This window comes from Bombina bombina, chromosome 1 (assembly GCF_027579735.1).
Source record: "Bombina bombina isolate aBomBom1 chromosome 1, aBomBom1.pri, whole genome shotgun sequence".
Lineage (NCBI taxonomy): Eukaryota > Metazoa > Chordata > Amphibia > Anura > Bombinatoridae > Bombina > Bombina bombina.
The window spans coordinates 1,295,166,118-1,295,186,864 of NC_069499.1; the positions used below are offsets into that span (position 1 = coordinate 1,295,166,118).

At 36.0% G+C, this 20,747-nt stretch overlaps 1 protein-coding gene across 1 annotated transcript in view; it reads left to right on the forward strand.

Moving 5' to 3' along the window:
* Nucleotides 1-20,747, forward strand: part of LOC128664432 (neural-cadherin-like) — a 183,018-nt gene that overhangs the window by 152,982 nt on the left and 9,289 nt on the right. The window contains exons 17-20 of the mRNA XM_053719265.1: nt 1,875-2,158; nt 6,791-8,402; nt 18,912-19,005; nt 20,329-20,513. Coding sequence (XP_053575240.1) covers nt 1,875-2,158; nt 6,791-8,402; nt 18,912-19,005; nt 20,329-20,513 — 2,175 coding nt within the window. The remainder of the gene's footprint in view (nt 1-1,874; nt 2,159-6,790; nt 8,403-18,911; nt 19,006-20,328; nt 20,514-20,747) is intronic.

Genomic DNA, 20,747 nt, shown 5'->3' on the forward strand with positions numbered 1-20,747 from the left:
AGGTGCATTATACTGTACCTACATTGGTTTTCTATGTAGTTCAATTTGATGGTCCTTAAACATGATAATGACATTATGTATTAAAAGCTAGCAGTAATATATATATATTTATATACATATTTTTTTCATAATTTATTTTAGCTTAAGGAGGCAACAGGCAAACTTCTGTAATCAGGTAGAAGTGTAAAAGTATATAATAGCTAAATATTACTTAAACTTGGGATACTAACCCCACATTTTTTTCTTTCATGATTCAGATAGAGCATTCAATTTTAAGCAACTTTCCAATTTACTCCTATTATCAATTTTTCTTTTTTCTCATGTTATCTTGATTTGAAAAAGCAGTAATAAAAGGTTAGGAGCCGGCCCATTTTTAGTTCAGCACCTTGGTAGAGCTTGCTGATTGGTTTGCTACATTTAGTCACAAATCAGCAAGTGCTACCCAGGTGCTGAACAAAAAATGGTCTGACTCTAAAGCTTACAGTACTGCTTTTTCAAATCAAGATAACATGAGAACAAAGAAAAATTGATAATAGGAGTAAATTAGAAAGGTGCTTAAAATCTCATGCTCTATCTGAATCATGACAGAAAAAAATTGGGTTTAGTATCCCTTTAATAAATACTTCCCCATACCCCATTTTAAAGACAACAGCTTTTCACCGTAATAGATCTACAGACATCCTTGCTCAAAGTGCTATATATCAAACCAATAGCTTTTTATACAGAATAACCTCCTCATCCCATCACAGATAACCTCCTCACCTCCACAGCCTTCCTAGAGGAGCAACATGGATAGTTTAACCCCCATGGCTGCCAAAAAGCACTTCACTTAAAGGGCCATAATATCCAAATGTTTAAACACTTGAAAGTGATGCAGTATAGCTGCAAAAAGCTCACTAGAAAATATCTCCTAAACATCTCTATGTAAAAAAGAAAGATATTTTACCTCAAAAGTTCCTCAGTAGCCACATCCCATTGTAAAGGATTTCTAAGCAGCATTTTAGTGTGTCTGTCCTGGGACAGCTTAGGGGATGAGCCTGGTGAACTCTCATATTATTTCACCAATCAGGTAAAGGAAGCTTACTATGAAATCTCATGAGAGTTAAGTCAAATCTCATGAGATCACAGTAAGAGTTCATGACCTCAGCCCTGTTGATGCTGATTGGCTGCAGTTCATGTCTTCATTTTTTTTTTTTTTACCTGCAGCTGGGATCAGCTGAGTATAACTTTTTACACAGAACTTACTCTGCTGAGCTGAGGAGATTGTGAGGTAAAATATCTTCCTTTTTTACATAGAGATGCTCAGGTGATATTTTCCTGTCAGCTTTTTACAGTTATACTGCATTAGTTTCAAGTGATTTAGCATATGAGTATTATGTCCCTTTAAGTGCATTCTGACATGGTAATACACTGAAATCTTTTCTTGCAGCCAACGGTTGACTTTTTTCCCCCCAGCCAGCGTTTTTTTCAACATAGTGTCGCCCCTCACATTAATGGCACTAACCTTGACGCCGAACTATTTCCTTAAAATCTCCTGCTTTAGGGATGTTAAAGGCACGTGGTTAATTGTACATTCCACAGCAAACCAATGTCACAGACACAGCCTGTGAAGCTTGCTGGCCCTTTGAATCTAGCATCTATGTGAGAGAGAACTCCCGCTTTCACTTCCTCGGCTGCTTCTAGTGGCTGCGCTACAGAGGAACTGGGTCTGTTTTCTCTAGAAAAAAAGGAATTTTGAGAGGTGACATGATTACTTTAAATAAATATATTCAAGGCCCATATACAGAGATGGCAGAAGCTCTATTTATTCAAAGAAAAAAGAGTCTTTTGCATGCTTAAAAGTCTAAGTCTATATCTTATGTCTGTATTTTCAGGTATGAATGCGAAGATCAGATATCAAATCACAGGGGGTAATGTAGGTAGTGCTCTTGATGTGGAACCTGATACCGGAGCAATTTTTATTTTCCAACCACTTAATTATGAGGAAGTAAAAATATATGAACTGATTTTGTTAGCATCAGATGGAAAATGGGAAGATTATGCCACAGTCACCATCAATGTAATCAATAAAAATGATGAAGCTCCCATTTTCTCTGCAAATGAATACCATGGAAGTGTGATGGAAGAACTGACAGTCCTACCAGTAGCTGTACTTCAGGTAAGATATTTACACATTTTTTGCCATAAAACGAGCAGCACTGTAGATATTTATTCAATACATCATAAAAAACCGTGATTTAAAGGGATATTTTACACAGCAATAAAATGCAATCAAATTGTTAGATGATACATTTGTGAAAGTGAGAGCTACTAAACTTTGTTGACTATCATTTTCTAATGGAATAGCTTGCCTGTACCGCTAAATTGTTCATTGTATGTATTCCCAGCAGACAAAGCCAATAGGTAGTACTTATTACAATTTATTATTATTATTATTATTATTATTATTATTATTATTGTTATTTATTTGTATAGCCCACAAAATGCTGTAGTACTGATATAACCTTAGCCAACATATATTGTAATATATGTAATAGAATAAAACATTAAATACATAATATGTACGTAAATTAGTTAGCAATCAAATTTAAAAGTAGTATAGAAAAGTGTGGACATCTATGTATCTATATATAAAAAATATAAATTGCCCAAGATGTTTCATACAGTATTGTCTAGATTTATTGTTTTCTAAATTGGTTAATTAATTAATTTACTTGTGTTTTTTATTTTAATTTATTTTCATATTTATAATATATGAATATTTTATACCCACACACACACACACACACATATATATATATATATATATATATATATATATATATATATATATATATATATATATACTGTATATATAAAAGTTTGTTTTTTTCTGCTTTTGTTAGCTTACCTGTTATCTTCATGTTTGAAGTTTGTAGGCACATATATCACAATTTGCTGCTCATGGTATATTTTATTACAGATCCTGTACTATAATGAAATTAATCAGATTATGCCTGCCACCGTACCAACTTGTTCACCATAACTTGTTAACCATGAAGAGTACTCCAATATGTAGTCTAGGCTACTCATGATATGCTCACATTTTTTTAATCATGCAGATATTTTAAAATGAGTAAAATGTATATGTTATGATTAAAGGTACTAAAGGGATACTTGCTGCCAAAACATTGATTTAAAGGGACATGAAACCAAAAAAATTTCTTTCATGATTCAGATAGAATATACAATTTTAAAAAACTTTCCAATTTACTTCTATTATTTAATTAGCTTCCTTCTCTTGTTATCCTTTACTGAATGTTTTTTTTAGGCAAGCTTAGGAACAGCAAATAACCTAGGTTCTAGCTACTGATTGGTGGCTGCATATATATATATATATATACCGATTGTCATTTGCTCACCCATGTGTTCAGTTAGAAACCAGTAGTGCATTGCTGCTCCTTCAACAAATGTTACCATTATAATTAAATAAATTAAATAATAGAAGTAAAATAGAAAGTTGTTTAAAATTGTATTCTCTATTTGAATCATGAAAGAACATTTTAGGGTGTCATGTCCCTTTAAGCAATTTGTATGCAAATTCTTAGGTTACTGGGATGATTGACAAGCTGGTGATGCGTTTACAGCAGGGGGTGTGGCTGCATAAGCAAATTTCTTGTGCAATGTAAAATGCAATGGTAAACAAGATGCTGGGAGGACGAAGTTCCAGAGAGCGTACCTTGTCCATCTTGGATTTAATAAATGGGCCCATAGTATTTTTGTGTATTGCTGCAGTACCTCAATAATGCAATTACAGAAATATAAAATATTGAGACAATAATAGATGCACATTATAAACAAGATTAAACCTCTTAACGACCGCAGCGTACCCTGTAGGTTGCCGGTTGCTAAGGGTTTCCTTGCTAACAATAGGGCATGTCTCCCTCCACCCAGAGGATTAACTAGAAACCACAGGGCCCAGGTGCAAGAATCTAAGTCGCAATTGCGACCTCTGCACCCCCTGTATGGGGGGCTGGACCATGTCACAGACTACTGTGGTCACTTTATAAAGTACTGGGGCGGGTAGGGTCAGGCCAGCCATCTCACCAACAGATTACAGACTGTGTCACTGACTCACTATATACACTACTGGTGAGTTAAACAGTGTCACTATATACAGTAATAGGGGGTCAGACCATCTTACAGGGTACCTCCTTTTGCAGACATGTAATCTGATTCACATTTTTTTTTCTGTGGTGTTAAAAGTAAAAAAAAAAAAAAAGATATGTATCAAATTCATTTTTTTTGGGTGGGGGTGGGCCACCCCCACCCAAAAAAAATGAATTTGATACATATCTTTTTTTTTTTTTTTACTTTTAACACCACAGAAAAAAAAATGTGAATCAGATTACATGTCTGCAAAAGGAGGTACCCTGTAAGATGGTCTGACCCCCTATTACTGTATATAGTGACACTGTTTAACTCACCAGTAGTGTATATAGTGAGTCAGTGACACAGTCTGTAATCTGTTGGTGAGATGGCTGGCCTGACCCTACCCGCCCCAGTACTTTATAAAGTGACCACAGTAGTCTGTGACATGGTCCAGCCCCCCGTACTGTATATAGTGGTACTGTATAAACTGACACTGTTTACCCCCTGCCTCCCCATGCTGTAAGGTCTGTAATTTGCTGGTTCCACAAAAATACACACACAGTCACATACATACATACACACACACACACACACAGTCACATACATACATACACACACACACACATAAACATCAATGGGTACAACAGAAACACTAACCCCTGTAGTCAGAGACACTAGTGAAGCATCATGTCACACTCACATGATATCAGTGCAGGCAGTGGCAGGTCAACGTTTTTTATTGTAAAAAAAAAATTATAATTTTTTTTTTTTTTTTAAGCTGGGCCCCAGTCGCAATTGCGACCTCTGCACCCCCTGTAGTTTCGCCCCTGCCTCCACCCTTCTGGTCACCACACTATTAATAATGCAGTCCCCATTAAAAAAGCAGCGACGTAGGTCCTTAAGGGGTTAAAATGCATTTTACTGGCACTATTTTTGTTTTGCACATAAGATACATTTCCTACTATAAGGCCATTATATTTGTCCTCTACAACCTTCATGATCTTGTTTTTCTTGTTTTAAGCAATTTTACATTTTCTTTTGACATCTACCAATGCTGCACAGACATAATCCCATTAATTCACAAACCCCTCTTAGGAATTCCCCATCCCCAACTTCAGAGCATGAAATATTGTTCCTGCAGGTATTTTTCTCTGAATGTTTTATTTCACTGTTTTTTTAAGTGTAATTTACATTTTCATTTTAATCTGCAGATATCCTAATTTAAATTGCTAAGCAAATCATGTAAGATTTACATTTGCATTTAAAATGTGTCAACATGTAAGAAGACTTCACATCATTTTAAATAATTAAATATTTATATATTCATTAAACTAACAGGGAATAGTTGTATTTACACTAAAATGTCAGCAAGAAATAGTATGAATAATGACCCTGCTGTTTCAAAAGGGATGAAAATGTTTTAGAAAAATTGAGATGAAGGCCTGTTAAGAAAACCAAGTAAAACATCCAGACCCACTATACCCTAGCCGGCCAATGAACAGTCAAAAGTCTGTCTCTAAAATGAAACTCCTCATCCCTAATATTGGCACTTCGGAATGATTACAGATTTCCTGTAATGTATATGAGACTTGCAAAAATATAAAATGTTAATAAAGCCACAGCATAAAGTTGTTCACATACTTACACAAATCATTTTATCAGAATGCCTGCTCTGCCCTGGTATTGTTCTGCCACAAGTTAGGCAAATGCTCACTGTGCAAGTTTAAATTTCAATGCAGATATATTACACATTCAACCAATTAGAAATTAGCTTGACTTATTAACCAATCAGGAATCTTAGAGCAAATCTGCAGTACAGTATTTTAACAGGCTGTCCAGTATAATCTTAACAAAAATACTGAACACATAAATGTCCAGTTTTTTTTAAAGCCTGTGAGTGTTAGCTAAATGTAAAACCTTATATGCCCCAATGCCTTACAAATATGGAGCAGAAAGAATTGAGGTTCAGTCAATGGGGTCACATCATTTCTTGTTGAAAATCAAAAAAGAAAAACAGCAATCAAGAAATATAATTGAAAGCTAAAGTGTGACTACGTCTGCACTCAACTTATGAATTTCTATTGTATATATACGTGTTTGTGTACTGTATATATAAATACATTAATAAATTGAGTGCAGCCAGTGTCACACTATAGCTCTCATATTTTATTTCTTGATTGCAGTTTTTCTTTTTATGATTTTTAGCATATATTAGATTGTGACTGCTTGCACCAAATTTAGATAAATGTATGGTAATAGAGTGCTCTCCCTTACTTTTTTGTATATTGGTTACATCGCTACTCTTTATGTGTGTTACTGCCGACCAAAAAGGTAGAATTATTGATTTGCGTGTTACTCGCAGAGGGTTAAACACATAGTTAAAGTCATCCCTATAGTAGAAATGTATAAATATATAGAGAGCTAAATAGAGGCTGCTTGCTGACTTTTTCCATTGGCACTTTTTAACACTTCAGAGAATTTAGAGGCTTATGCATTTAATATTTTGAAGGAAATAAAATGATTGAAAAAAATGTTTTTATACTGTTAATTTTCAAGCTACATGCTGTCTAATCTATAGCTGCAAAATGTTGCACATACATTTTGGATTTATTAAAAAATACTTGCTGATTTGTAATTATTTTTTTTTTATATTATGAAGGTTTCAGCTGTTGATCCTGATAATGTATCACATGGAAGCATCAAATATTCTCTACATGGAAATGGTGCTAATAACATTTTTACCATTGATGAGAAAACTGGTAGAGTCTTTGCTCAGAAGACCCTTGACCGTGAAGAACACGTTCTTTGGAGGTTTGTGGTACTGGCCACAGATGAAGACGGGGAAGGACTTACTGGATTTGCTGATGTGATTATCTATGTAGCTGATGTAAATGACAATGCTCCTCAGTTTGTCTGTGTGCTTAATAACTGCAGTACACATGTGATAGAGCATGCACCAGCAAACACATCAATTATGGACATGGTAGCTATAGACCTTGATGACAAAGGTGTTGAATCAAATGCAGTTGTAACATACTGCATAGTAGAAAGTGAAATGAATCTGATAAGCTCGGATTTGTTCAGCATAAATTCCAACACTGGCACAATTTATACAACAAATGGAAATCTAGATAGAGAAAAAAATGATATACATTTTCTGCTTGTTGAAGCAAAGGATGGTAGAGGATTATCTACAACTGGTACTGCAACCATCAGAATTACAGACATAAATGACCATGTCCCTAGGTTTGCACAACAAATATGGAATGCTGTGGTCTTAGAAAGTGTTGACGTCAACTCAAACATTATTCGGGTTTCTGCAGTTGATGAGGATGCTGGAGAAAATGCTCTCTTAACATTCAGCATCATTGAAGGAGATCCAGATCAGAAGTTTTACATTGAAAGTAATGGCAAGAATAAGTGGGCTGAAATAAAGTTAAAAAAGAAGTTGGATTATGAAAACCCTCGGGAACGTTGGTTTAATCTTACAATTAAGGTAGAAGACTTAGACTTTTCCAGCACTTCCAATTGTTTGATAGAGATACAAGATTGCAATGACCATGTGCCAGTTTTTCTTACTCCATTTGTTCAAGCAGAACCTTTGTTTGAGAATATTACTGTAGGCACAGTAATCACTCAAGTTTCTGCATCAGATGCAGACTTTGGAAACAATGGACATATTGTATATAATATTAGGCCGGAATCTGATATTCGCGGTGAATTTCATGTTGACCAAGATGGATTTGTGACTGTGGCAAAATCTTTAGACCGTGAAACCATGTCCCAATACAGCCTCATAATTTTGGCTTCTGACCAAGGAAATCCACCCAAAACGGGAAGTGCAACAATCTTTCTCAATGTGTTGGATATTAATGATAATGGACCAACGTTTGATGGTATATATATGCCTGTTGTTTTGGAAAACATTGCTTGGCCTTATGTCGTTCCCATGAATGAGAGTTCTGATTTATTATATGCTGTAGATCCCGATACTTCAGAGAATGGATCACCATTTATATTCTCTCTACCAAGTGATTACGAAAATTCTTCAGAGTTCCTATTAACTGATAATGGAAATAGTACTGCCACTCTTCAAGTTTTGCGCTCTTTTGACAGAGAAGAACAAAAAGAGTATTACCTTCCCATAATCATTGCAGACAGTGGATATCCAGCTATAAGTTCTACAAATACTTTAACAATAACTATTGGAGATGCTAATGATAATCCTCACAGAGAAGGCCACAAGGATATATATGTTTTCATGCATGGTGGTAAGTTAGAATCATAGAACTCATTGTATTCTGTATTTTTCAAGTGGTGGCTGTATATCAATATAAATAAAACTACTTACAATACTGGAGAAGATAACTTGGCTATCATAGCTCTTTTGGTAGATTTAAAAAGTCTAAGCTTACATAGATAATAGGTAATACTATACTTTTATATAGTTTAAGGTCTCTTCCTTACTGGGTCCCTATCCTACAGCCACACAGTGCATGCCTTCAACCATACACACAGTGACACAGGCCATTTGTTATTTCCATAGACACATACAAACACAGAAATGGACTGCAGCCTGCAAAACTCACAGCCCTGGGTGCCACTTACAGACAGCTGGATGCAAAGAACATAGGGAAAATTACAAAACAAAATTATAAACACAACACATAGAAAGTCTGGCACTCTCTTGCAAGCACACAGTTAGATTACAAGCAAAAATGGAGGAGTTAGTTACAGCATTTGGCTTAGGACCACACCAGGGAGATAGAGACCTTGACGTGGTAATGTTTATCTTATCAAGCAATTATTTGTAGTACTCCAGCCTCTTTCTGGGCAGTGGAAACACAATTTTCAGAATAGCATTACAAGAGTGTAGTTATGTATTGCATGGTTTTTTCACTATACATAAACTTTTTGGGGGGGGCATTTATTTTGAGTTTTCTGTTATTAGTAAAAATGTAAAATGTATTTTGTGACTTATCAACACTATAGAAATTCAATTTTTATGTACACCCTTTCTAACACAATAGCTCATAATAAGCATGTGCAAGAGTTCAGAGTATAAACATTATGAGTCTGTGATTGGCTGTCACATGATACAGTGGATAGAGAATCAAGGGACATTTTTTGTTATATTATTACATTTAGCTTGAGGCTCCTAGAGGTATCCACAGTATAATTAATTATTTTTGCAGTCCTTGCTATATCCAGGTTGATTTTTTGTTGAATATTACTAAGCCTTTCTTTTTGCCCGCTTAGAAGTATTGAGTAGCACGCAAGCGATATCAGGTTTTTCTTGTCTTTTTGCACACAGTAGAAATAGCGTGCACATTACGAGTTGAATGTAAAAAAAATTGAATATTGAAATATTCAATATAAACTATTAAAAAATATGAATAAAAAATATTACAAATTATTATACATACTGTAAAAAGTAGATATACATTCTATGGATTATTTAGAATATTTTACAGTATGCATAATAGTTTAAAATAATCTTTAGTCATTTTTTTTAATAGTTTATATTTAATATTTCAATAAACTGAATTTAAGATGGCAACTCTTCATGTGCACTAACCCGACCATTTTAGTCCTAAGTTACGAACCCTGATGTGCGTTGCACATATTATAAATTACTATGTTCTTCACATAGAAAATAATGTATTTATTATTATTATAGATATATTACTAAATATATCAGATACTGTTAATGTAAATTACATATATGTACCTATATATCAATAGGAATAGATATACAGGTATATGCATATATAGATATATATGAACTATGTATTTACAATAAAAAGTAAATTGTTCTGTATGTAAAAAACATTGGAATGTGACTACTTTCGGGTTAGCGCGTTAGTATAGGTGTTTGTTTTCCAGTGTGCTCTCCATTGACTGCTATATTTGGTTAGTGTGCGTTGGGTTTCACTCCAACGTAAACTCTTTACTTTTAACTTGTAATATGAGTGCAAAAAACCTCCGTCTAGCAAAGTTAACGCAAAAGACTTGTATTCTAGCCCCACATTGGCCTAGATTTTAAGTTGCGCTGTTCCTTAACTGGTCCGCCGCCTCTTATGCGGCGGACATCAATCCACTCGATTGTGTACGATCGGTTTGATTGACACTCCCTGCTAGCAGCCGATTGGCTGCGTATCTGCAAGGGGCGGAATTGCACAAGCAGTTTACTAGAACTGCTTGTGCAATGTTAAATGCCGACAGCGTATGCTGACGGCATTTAGCGATGTCTGGCGGACATGATACGATACAGCGTATCATTTCTGCCAGACTTTGATAAATCGGCCCCTCTGTGGGAATACATTAACACGTTTGTGATATTCTAAGTTCCACTTTTTGTGTGCACACTTTTTGGGGTTAGCACTTGTGCGCAAATTTTTTACTTTCAACTCATTATACGAGCGCCACCCGACACCTGCAAAAAGCCTCCCTCCAGCGCTGTTTATGCTCGAGCAGCAGTGCCCCACGTGTAATCTAGCCCTTAATGTGAGACTATTTTTTTAATTTAAAGGGACATGAAACCCAAATATTTTGTCATGATTTAGGTAGAGCAATTATAAACAGCTTTCCAATGTACTTTTATTATCAAATTTGCTTCATTCTCTTGGTATCCTTTGCTGAAGGAGCAGTAATATGATGATCAAATGACAAGAGAAGCAGATGTGCAGCCATCAATCAGCAGATAGCTCCCAGTGGTGCATTGTTGCTTCTTAGCCTACTAGGTGTAGTCTAGAGTGGTATAAAGCACACCACCACGGGATTCTGGAGCAATGGAAACATGTTCTCTGGAGTGATTAATCAAACTCAGTATCTGGCAGTCTGATGGTAGAATGTGGGTGTGGTGAATACCAGGAGAGCGCTACCTATCGGAATGCATAGGCCTCTAGTTATCAAGCCGTCAACCGCAAATACGCTGGAATTCCACAGCGTATTTGTGGCGAGGCTGATTCGCCATAGTTATCAAGCCCTACAGACCGGCAAAAGTAGAATCTAGTGACGTAACCTACGATCCGCCGGACTCAGTCCGACACAGATCGATGGTTACGTCACTCCAGATGTTCTGAACGCAAGTTCGGCATAATCTGACTACTTTTGGAAGTTATCAAAGAACAACCAGGTACGCTCGCCACTATTCCGGCCCAGCATACCTGGTGTTCAATTCAATAGGAATCAATGGGAGTCTGACAGCAGCGAGAGCTCATGTTCGCTGCTGCCCGATATCCCATTGATTTCTATGGGAAGTGCCTGCACCTAACACCCTAACATGTACCCCGAGTCTAAACAGCCCTAATCTGTCCTCCCTACACAGCTGCCACCTACTTTATACTTATTAACCCCTAAACCGCCGCTCCCGGACCCCACCGCAACTATAATAAATTTATTAACCCCTAAACCGCCGCTCCAGGACCCCGCCGCAACTATAATAAATTTATTAACCCCTAAACCGCCGCTCCCGGACCCCGCCGCAACTATAATACATTTATTAACCCCTAAACCGCCACTCCCGGACCCCACCGCCACCTACATTATACCTATTAACCCCTAATCTGCCACCCCCTATACTGCCGCCACCTACATAAAGTTATCAACCCCTATCCTGCTGATCCCGGACCCCGCCGCAAATAAATTAATTGTTTAACCCCTAAACCGCCGCACCCGGAGCCCGCCGCCACCTACATTACATTTATTAACCCCTATCCTGCCCCCTCCTACACCGCCGCCACCTACAGTACATTGATTAACCCCCAACCTACCCCACTACACCGCCGCCACTATATTAAATGAATTAACCCCTAAACCTAAGTCTAACCCTAACCCTAACACCCCCTAAGTTAAATATTATTTAAATTAATCTAAATAAATATTCCTATAATTAAATAAAGTATTCCTATTTAAAACTAAATACTTACCTATAAAATAAACCCTAAGATAGCTACAATATAATTATTAGTTACATTGTAGCTATTGTAGGGTTTATTTTTATTTTACAGGCAACTTTGTATTTAAAATAACTAAAGTACAAAAACACACCTAATCTAAGCCCCCTAATAAAATAAAAAAGCCCCCCAAAATAATAAAATTCCCTACCCTAAACTAAATTACAAATAGCCCTTAAAAAGGCCTTTTGCCCCAAAGTAATCAGCTCTTTTACCTGTAAAAAAAAGAAATACAACCCCCCCAACATTAAAACCTACCACCCACACACCCAACCCTACTCTAAAACCCACCCAAACCCCCCTTAAAAAAACTAACACTACCCCCTTGAAGATCACCCTACCTTGAGTCGTCTTCACCCAGCCGGGCACAAGTCTTCATTCGATCCGGCCAGAAATCTTCCTCGAATCCGGGCAGAAGAGGTCCTCCAAGCGGCATCTTCTATCTTTAATCAACCGGAGCGGAGCAGGTCCATCTTCAATCCTGCCGACGCAGGGCCATCCTCTTCAAGCGCATTCTATTGGCTGATTGGATCAGCCAATCGGATTGAACTTCAATCCGATTGGCTGATTACATCAGCCTATCGGATTTTTCCTACCTTAGTTCCGGTTGGCTGATAGAATGCTATCAGCCAATCGGAATTCAAAGGACGCCATCTTGGATGGCGTTATTTAAAGGAACCTTCATTCAGTGTTAGGAGGGCATTTGAAGAGGATGGCTCTGCGTCGGCTGGATTGAAGATGGACCCCCTCCGCTCCGGTTGATTGAAGATGGAAGATGCCGCTTGGATAAAGACTTCTGCCGCTTGGAGGACCTCTTTTGCCCGGATTCAAGGAAGATTTCTGGCCGGATCGGATGAAGACTTGTGCCCGGCTGGGTGAAGACGTCTCAAGGTAGGGTGATCTTCAAGGGGGTAGTGTTAGGTTTTTTTAAGGGAGGTTTGGGTGGGTTTTAGAGTAGGGTTGGGTGTGTGGGTGGTGGGTTTTAATGTTCGGGGGGGTTGTATTTCTTTTTTTTACAGGTAAAAGAGCTGATTACTTTGGGGCAATGCCCCGCAAAAGGCCCTTTTAAGGGCTATTTGTAATTTAGTTTAGGGTAGGGAATTGTATTATTTTGGGGGGCTTTTTTATTTTATTAGGGGGCTTAGATTAGGTGTAATTAGTTTAAACTTCTTGTAATTTTTCTTTATTTTTTGTAATTTAGAGGTGGGTTTTTTTTGGACTTTAGATATTTTTAGTTAATTTTATTTAATGTTAGGTAATTGTAGTTAATTAATTTAATTTATTTAATGATAGTGTAGTGTTAGGTGTAATTGTAACTTAGGTTAGGATTTATTTTACAGGTAATTTTGTCTTTATTTTAGCTAGGAAGTTATTAAATAGTTATTAACTATTTAATAGCTATTGTACCTAGTTAAAATAAATACAAAGTTGCCTGTAAAATAAAAATAAACCCTAAAATAGCTACAATGTAATTATTAGTTATATTGTAGCTATCTTAGGGATTATTTTATAGGTAAGTATTTAGTTTTAAATAGGATTAATTTATTTAATTATAGGAATATTTATTTAGATTAATTTAAATAATATTTTTACTTTAGGGGGGTGTAAGGGTTAGACTTAGGTTTAGGGGTTAATTAATTTAATATAGTGGCGGCGGTGTAGAGGGGGTAGATTAGGGGTTAATCAATGTACTGTAGGTGGAGGCGGTGTGGGGGGGCAGGATAGGGGTTAATAAATGTAATGTAGATGGCGGCGGGCTCCGGGTGCAGCGGTTTAGGGGTTAAACAATTAATTTATTTGCGGCGGGGTCCGGGATCGGCAGGATAGGGGTTAATAACTTTATGTAGTGGCGGCGGTATAGGGGGCGGAAGATTAGGGGTTAATAGGTATAATGTATGTGGCGGCGGGGTCCGGGAGTGGCAGTTCAGGGGTTCATATATTTATTATAGTTGCGGCGGGGTCCGGGAGCGGCGGTTTAGGGGTTCATATATTTATTATAGTTGCGGCGGGGTCCAGGAGCAGCGGTTTAGGGGTTAATAAGTTTATTTAGGTGCGGGGGGCTCTGGGAGTGGCGGTTTAGGGGGTAAAACAGTATAGTATAGTGTGGGTGCTTAGTGACAGGCTAGCAAGAAAGCTGTGAATAAGCCAATGAGCAGCGAGATCGATGATTGTTACAGTCCGCTGCTCATCGCACCGTACTTGGTGCGCGGCTTTTTGACAGCTTTCTTGATAAATTTGGCGAACGTATTCAGGTCTGCGGCGGCGATGTTAGGCGAGCTTAGGCGAGCGTATTGGGGCCGGCGAATGCAGGTAAGTAGACAGGTTGATAACTAGAGGCCATAGTGTCTACCATAACATTTGGTGGAGTAGGGCGAATGGTCTGGGGCTGTTTTTCAGGGTTTTGGCATGGCCCCTTAGTGTCAGTGAAGGGTCATCTTAATGCTATAAAAAGACATTTTAGACAACTGGGTGCTTCCAAATTTGTGGCAACAATTTGAGGAAGGCCCTTTCCTGTTCCAGCATGACTGTGCCCCTGTGCACAAAGCAAGGTCTATAAAGACATGGTTTGATTAGTTTGATGTGAAAGAACTCTAGTGACCTGACCTCAACCCCTCTTAATACCTTTGGTATGAATTGGAACTCTGATTGAGAACCAGACCTTCTTTCCAGCATCCAAGCCGGACCTCACAATTGGTCTTTTGGCTTAATGGACACAATTCTCACAGACTCATGTGAAAATCTTGTAGAAAACTTTCCCAGAAGAGTGGTTTCTGTTATAGCCCATGGATTTAGAATGGAATGCCGAACAAGCTCATATAGGTGTGGTCGTCAGGTGTCCAAATTATTATGTGATACCAAAAAAATGAAGCAAAGGATACCAAAAGAATAAAGCACACTTGATAATAGAAGTAAATTGGAGAGCTGTCTAAAACTACAGGCTCTATATGAATAATTAAAGGTACATTTCAACCTTACTGTCCCTTTAAAAAATGATAAGAGAACATTTCAGTTCATATTTTTATAGGGGAAAAACTGTTAGATATTATATTGCCTTATATTGTACCTATCAATCTGTCTAAAAGTATTTATATTATAAAGTTATATATTTATGTGTTTATATGTGTATATACACATATTAACAAATAAATATACTGTATATGTATATAAGCATATACATATATATTTACAGGGAACACACAGTTCCCATATGTAAAGGCACTTTTCTAAAACCCCACTGCCCCCAACTTTAGCCCCCAAAAACTTAATGCTATTTTTTTTTTAAAGACAGAAAACTAACACTTAAGTCTGGTTATTTTTTAGAGCACTTGTAATGGCTAATTATTTATCAGGCTCCCATAAAAGGGCAACTTGGTTAGTTTTCCGGCACACGATAATTTAGCGTTCCACTTGTAATCTAGGTCTAAATGTTCTGATAGTAAAACATTTTAAATGGATGCCTGATATTTCAGAACTTACTTAGGAAAGCCCATATTCTTAGACTTAAGAATGCACTTTATCATATATTACAGGTAAAATGGAGAAAGGCTTGAAGTGTCTGCTATAAGGAGAAAACAATGCAAGTTAATCAATCAAAATGGAGTACTGATGGGATTATAAATGTAGGCTTGTAATAATAAGTTTAATACAACTGAGTAAATATACCCTGACTCTCAAAATATGCTAGAAACCATTACAATCTAATGGGATTTTTTAGGTAAATTATTTTAATTTAACCTTTTCAAAAGGACTGTGAATCTATGATCGAACCCAGTGTTTAGTGCTAGATTACAAGTGGATCGCTAATTTATTGCGTGCCTGCAAACAAGCAAATTCACCCTTTTACAGGCGTGCAATCAATAACCAGCCATTACAAGTGGCTGGTTATTGCTACCACAAGCTTGCTGTAGCAATTAGCACTTACAAATTAACCAGGGGTCAGACCTCTGGTTAATTTTTTTAAATGCCCCCAATTGTCCCCAAAATAACAATAACAATAAAAAAAAAGAATCGCCACTAAGCATTTTTTGGGGGCTAAAGTTGGTGGTTGTGGAGTGTTAAAAATATAAGGCACTGAAAAGTGTCTTTACATTGCGGTTTATAGGAACTGTGTGTTCTCTGTAAGTATATATGTATATGATTATATATATATATATATATATATATATATATATATATATATATATATATATACAGGTGGCCCTTGTTTTACAACGGTTCAATTTACACCGTTTCAGAATAACAACCTTTTTTTCCAGTCATGTGACTGCTATTGAAAAGCATTGAGAAGCAGTGCATTTATTAAAATAGCCAGTAGGTGGAGCTGTGCACTTGTGTTGCAGCAAAGCCAAGCAAGCTGAAATTAATCAGTTTAACCAGACCTGAGCTATCGAGCAGATTTCAAAGGAACAAGATCTTCCTGTCTATAAATCAGTCTAGATTAGAATGCATAGAAAGAACTGTTTGCAGAAAAATGCAAGTGAAGTCTGTGTTGTATGATTATTTTATTAGGTTTATAATGCTGTTTAGCAAATGTTTTTGTTCATTTAACTTAGTTTAATTATATATTCTGTGTTGTGTGATTATTTTATTAGGTTTATAATGCTGTTTAGCATTTAAAGTATTCATTTCAAAGCTTTAAAAATAATGTTGTAGGTGTTACTTATGCCAATTTTGAGAGGGGCCTGGAACCTATCTCCCTCACTTCTCATTGACTTACATTATAAACTGGGTTTCAATTTACAACGGTTTCGATTTACAACCATTCCTTCTGGAACCTAACCCCGGCATAAACTGAGGGCTACCTGTATATATATATGTGTTAATATGTGTATATACATACATATATAATTATATTTGCTGCCCGTCGCTGCATGACTTACCCCCTTTGCTGAACTAGTTCTCATGCCGTGCCTCATGGCATGAGAATGAGGCTCCCATTGGAGCCTATGGAAGCGCTCTCCCATGAGCGCAATGCTTCCATGCAATGCGAATGCAAGGCCGAGTTCATATTGCACCTCACTTGTAATACCAGCACACATTTGCGCGCGCTGGTATTATTACGTTGAATGCAAATATCGCTTTTGCAGAAGCGATATTTTGCACACAACTTGCAATCTAGCTCTTAATTAGTTGGATGATTATTAATATATGTATGTTTTATTTATAAATATACTTTACGATGATTGATCATAACCTTTCCAGTTGTCTATAGTTGCAAAGCTTATGTGGGTACTTGTAAATTATCTAGACTGGATGTTATAGAAAAAAATATATATCATTTTTTTTTATTTCATAACCACGTTTGAGTAAATGGCCTATTACAATTTTGTTTTTACTTGAATTTGTATTCATACTTTGAGTAATTCTATTTATCTTTCAGTTTGTAGCAAACGCATTTTTGAGGCTTTGAATAATTTTCACTAATGCAATTTACTAGATTTATATATTTTTCTTAATGGCTCCTACGTGCCATAATAGTTAAAATGATTATTGTACCTTCAGCTGATTATAGTGATTTCAAAAAAATATTATATAAAGCACGAATACAAATACTATTTTAATCTAAAATGTAAAAAAAAAAAATTCAAAACCTGAAAACCTGCAGAAATCAGAAATATACAAATATACAAAAATACGCACATGCAAATTACATTGCTTTCAATTTTAAATGAGCTTAAATGATGTAAATCATGGGAGCTAATGGGTATTAGATTATTATAAACTTATATTGTGAGCATACAGACGTGTATAGTATGTGGCATGTGTTGCCAAGAGTTATCTATCCCTTCAGTGAACGTTAATAGTAATTAATGCTAAACATGAAAATAATATTCACTGTCAGTAATATTTTGCTTAATTGGACTAAATGCAAAGAAAGTAATTACATTATTCTACATTCGTTGTTTACTTTATTCATTCATAGTATTTGCATATTTTCTCAATTCCCTACTATTTTTAAACTCTAAGGGCCAGATTATGAGTGGAGCGCAAAATTGCAATTTCGCATGTGTGATATTTGTGCTCCAGAGAATACACCGTTAACATAGACCGCTATGTAAAGGCACTTTTCTAACACCCCACACCCGCCAACTTTAAACCCTCATAACTGTTTTTCAGTTGTTTTTTATTTTTAAAAAATGCTACCTTTTTTTTAAATAAAAAAAGAATATTCTTTATTTTGGGGGCAATTTAGGGGGTTATTTGGAAAATTAAGCAGAGGTCCGACCTCTGGTTAATTATCTGAGTGCTAGCGCAAATTTGCCAGTTTACGGGCACACGATAAATTAGCGCTCCACTTGTAATCTAGCCCTAAATAAATGCTAGATAGAATGAAGCATTCAAAGAAAAGATAAGTCTGAGAATAACATGTAGATAGATTTTTTAAAGTGTAATTAGTTGTTTACATTTTGACAAAATAAGGATCTAAAAAGCAATGGGTGCTGCCATGTTGTAACTTAGGTTTCTTTCTCTGCTGAGGCCAGTTAGACACTGTTATAAATAAGTCCCTAGAGAGTGTGCAGCCAATAACTGTGTGGAATATAACAGTGTTCTGCACTTGTGTAAAGTCTCCTCTTACTCCTCCAATAACATTTTATCTGGATATGTTACGATCAGCTATCTCAGACCATATACTTCCAGCCTCCTAGGTAGCACCTGCCTTTGATTACCTCTAAAATCAGCTGAGTTCATTCTTTACAATATTTAGTAAAAAATACACACAGGCCAAACATATCTAAGAGATATCTACAATATCCCTAAAAACAAGCAATATAGATACACTCACAGAAAATTCATTAAATTGCTATTCCCTTGTTTTAACAGGAGTATGGTCAGCGATGGAGATTGGAAAAGTATTTGCACCAGATGAAGATGATTATGACAATAAAACATATTTTTCAATCTTAAAGATACCTGAGTAAGATCATGAAAATGTAACATCTACGGCATATAAATGTGTTAATAATTGTTATTTTATTCATGTGGATATATTTTAAAGACTGAAATTTAAAGCCAAATAAAAACAATGGTGGTTAATTTATTTAAAGCCAAATGGTAATGGGAGATTAAAGGGACAGTCAACTCCAAAATGTTTATTGTTTATAAGATACATAATCCCTTTATTACTCATTCCCCAGTTTTGCATAACCAACACAGTTATATTAATATACTTTTAACCTTTGTGATTACCTTGTACCTAAGCCTCGTCTGACAGCCCCCTGATCAAATGGCTATGTATTTATTATTTATTGACTTTCATTTTAGCCAATTAGTGCAGTGTCAGCCACAACCCATTAGCATGAGCATAATGTTATCTATATTGCCCACATGAACTAGCAGTGTCCTGTTGTGAAAAGCACGTGATAAGAGGCTGTCTGTAGTGGCTTAGAAACAGGCAGAAATTTAGATGTTTAAATGTTATAAAGTATATCAATATAACAATGTTGGTTGTGCAAAGCTGGGAAATGGGTAGTGAAGGCGTTAACTATCTTTTTAAACAATACACATTTTGGTGTTGACTGTCTCTTTAACAGCATTTCATAAAGTAAATATATGAAACTGTAAGGTATAGCACCTGTGACAAACATTCACTTTCATTTTCTGTAATTAAATATCCCAGATTTATAGATTAATGCGATATATCTTTTATTCAATTTTTATCTCTAATCTCTCTTTTGTTAATTTATTTACTATGTGATATTATTTTATTTGTTTGTTGATATTATTCTATAATTTAGAGAAAATGATTTCACACTGTGTAAACTCATTAGTTAATTATTAATGATTATTACCCTAACCAATGGTATTTTAGTTTTTCAGAAAAAAAAATATTTGCTTCAGTTTTGAACCTTTGAAAATTATATTAACTTTGCAGCCAATCACGCACCAGCAGGGGCTGTCAATTATCCTGGTCGGACTTGTCCAGGACAACTGTAAACAGCAAACTAGGAGGCGCGTATAAGTAAACTAAGTTCTTAACTATTGGCTGCAGGCTCGCTATTTGTGAGCCTGCACCAAAGATGCATCTCGTAGCTTTATAAATTCCCCCCCTAGTTTCACTTTTCTAGCCAATCCTACTGAAGAAAAGTCGCATGCTAAAAGCTATAGCTGTGTCTAGAATGATGACTTCGGAAGGCAAACTCTAACAGCACTGTAATCTGTGTGTACTAAAAATATGTGCCATTTTACTGTTTTACTTTTGTTTTGATGTTTTATGATTTTTCCCCACATATATAAATAGGCATTTCGTATTGAATTTGAAAAATGGATCTATTACAATGGCAAACAAGGCTCACCAGGGAATATATGACTTAAAAGTCCTAGTTTCAGATGGTATCTGGCCTGATGTTACATGCACTGTAAGGATTCATGTGAAGGAAGTCAAAAGTGCAGCCATCCAAAATTCTGTCTCTGTAAGGCTAAACAGTAAGTAATCTACAATATTTATATTTGCACTTCTGTTTTGTGAGACAAAATATGGTTCCTAAGAAATTTATTCTACAAAATACACAACTTTGATTACTCTTAGTTTATATATGTGCATTCAATTCTGTATCACAGTCATTTAACCTAGTTTATTTGTTGTAGTCATTGTTTAGGGGATCAATACATATTTATTCCTTTTTGTCTAGTATCTGTATGTATGTATGTCTGTATGTA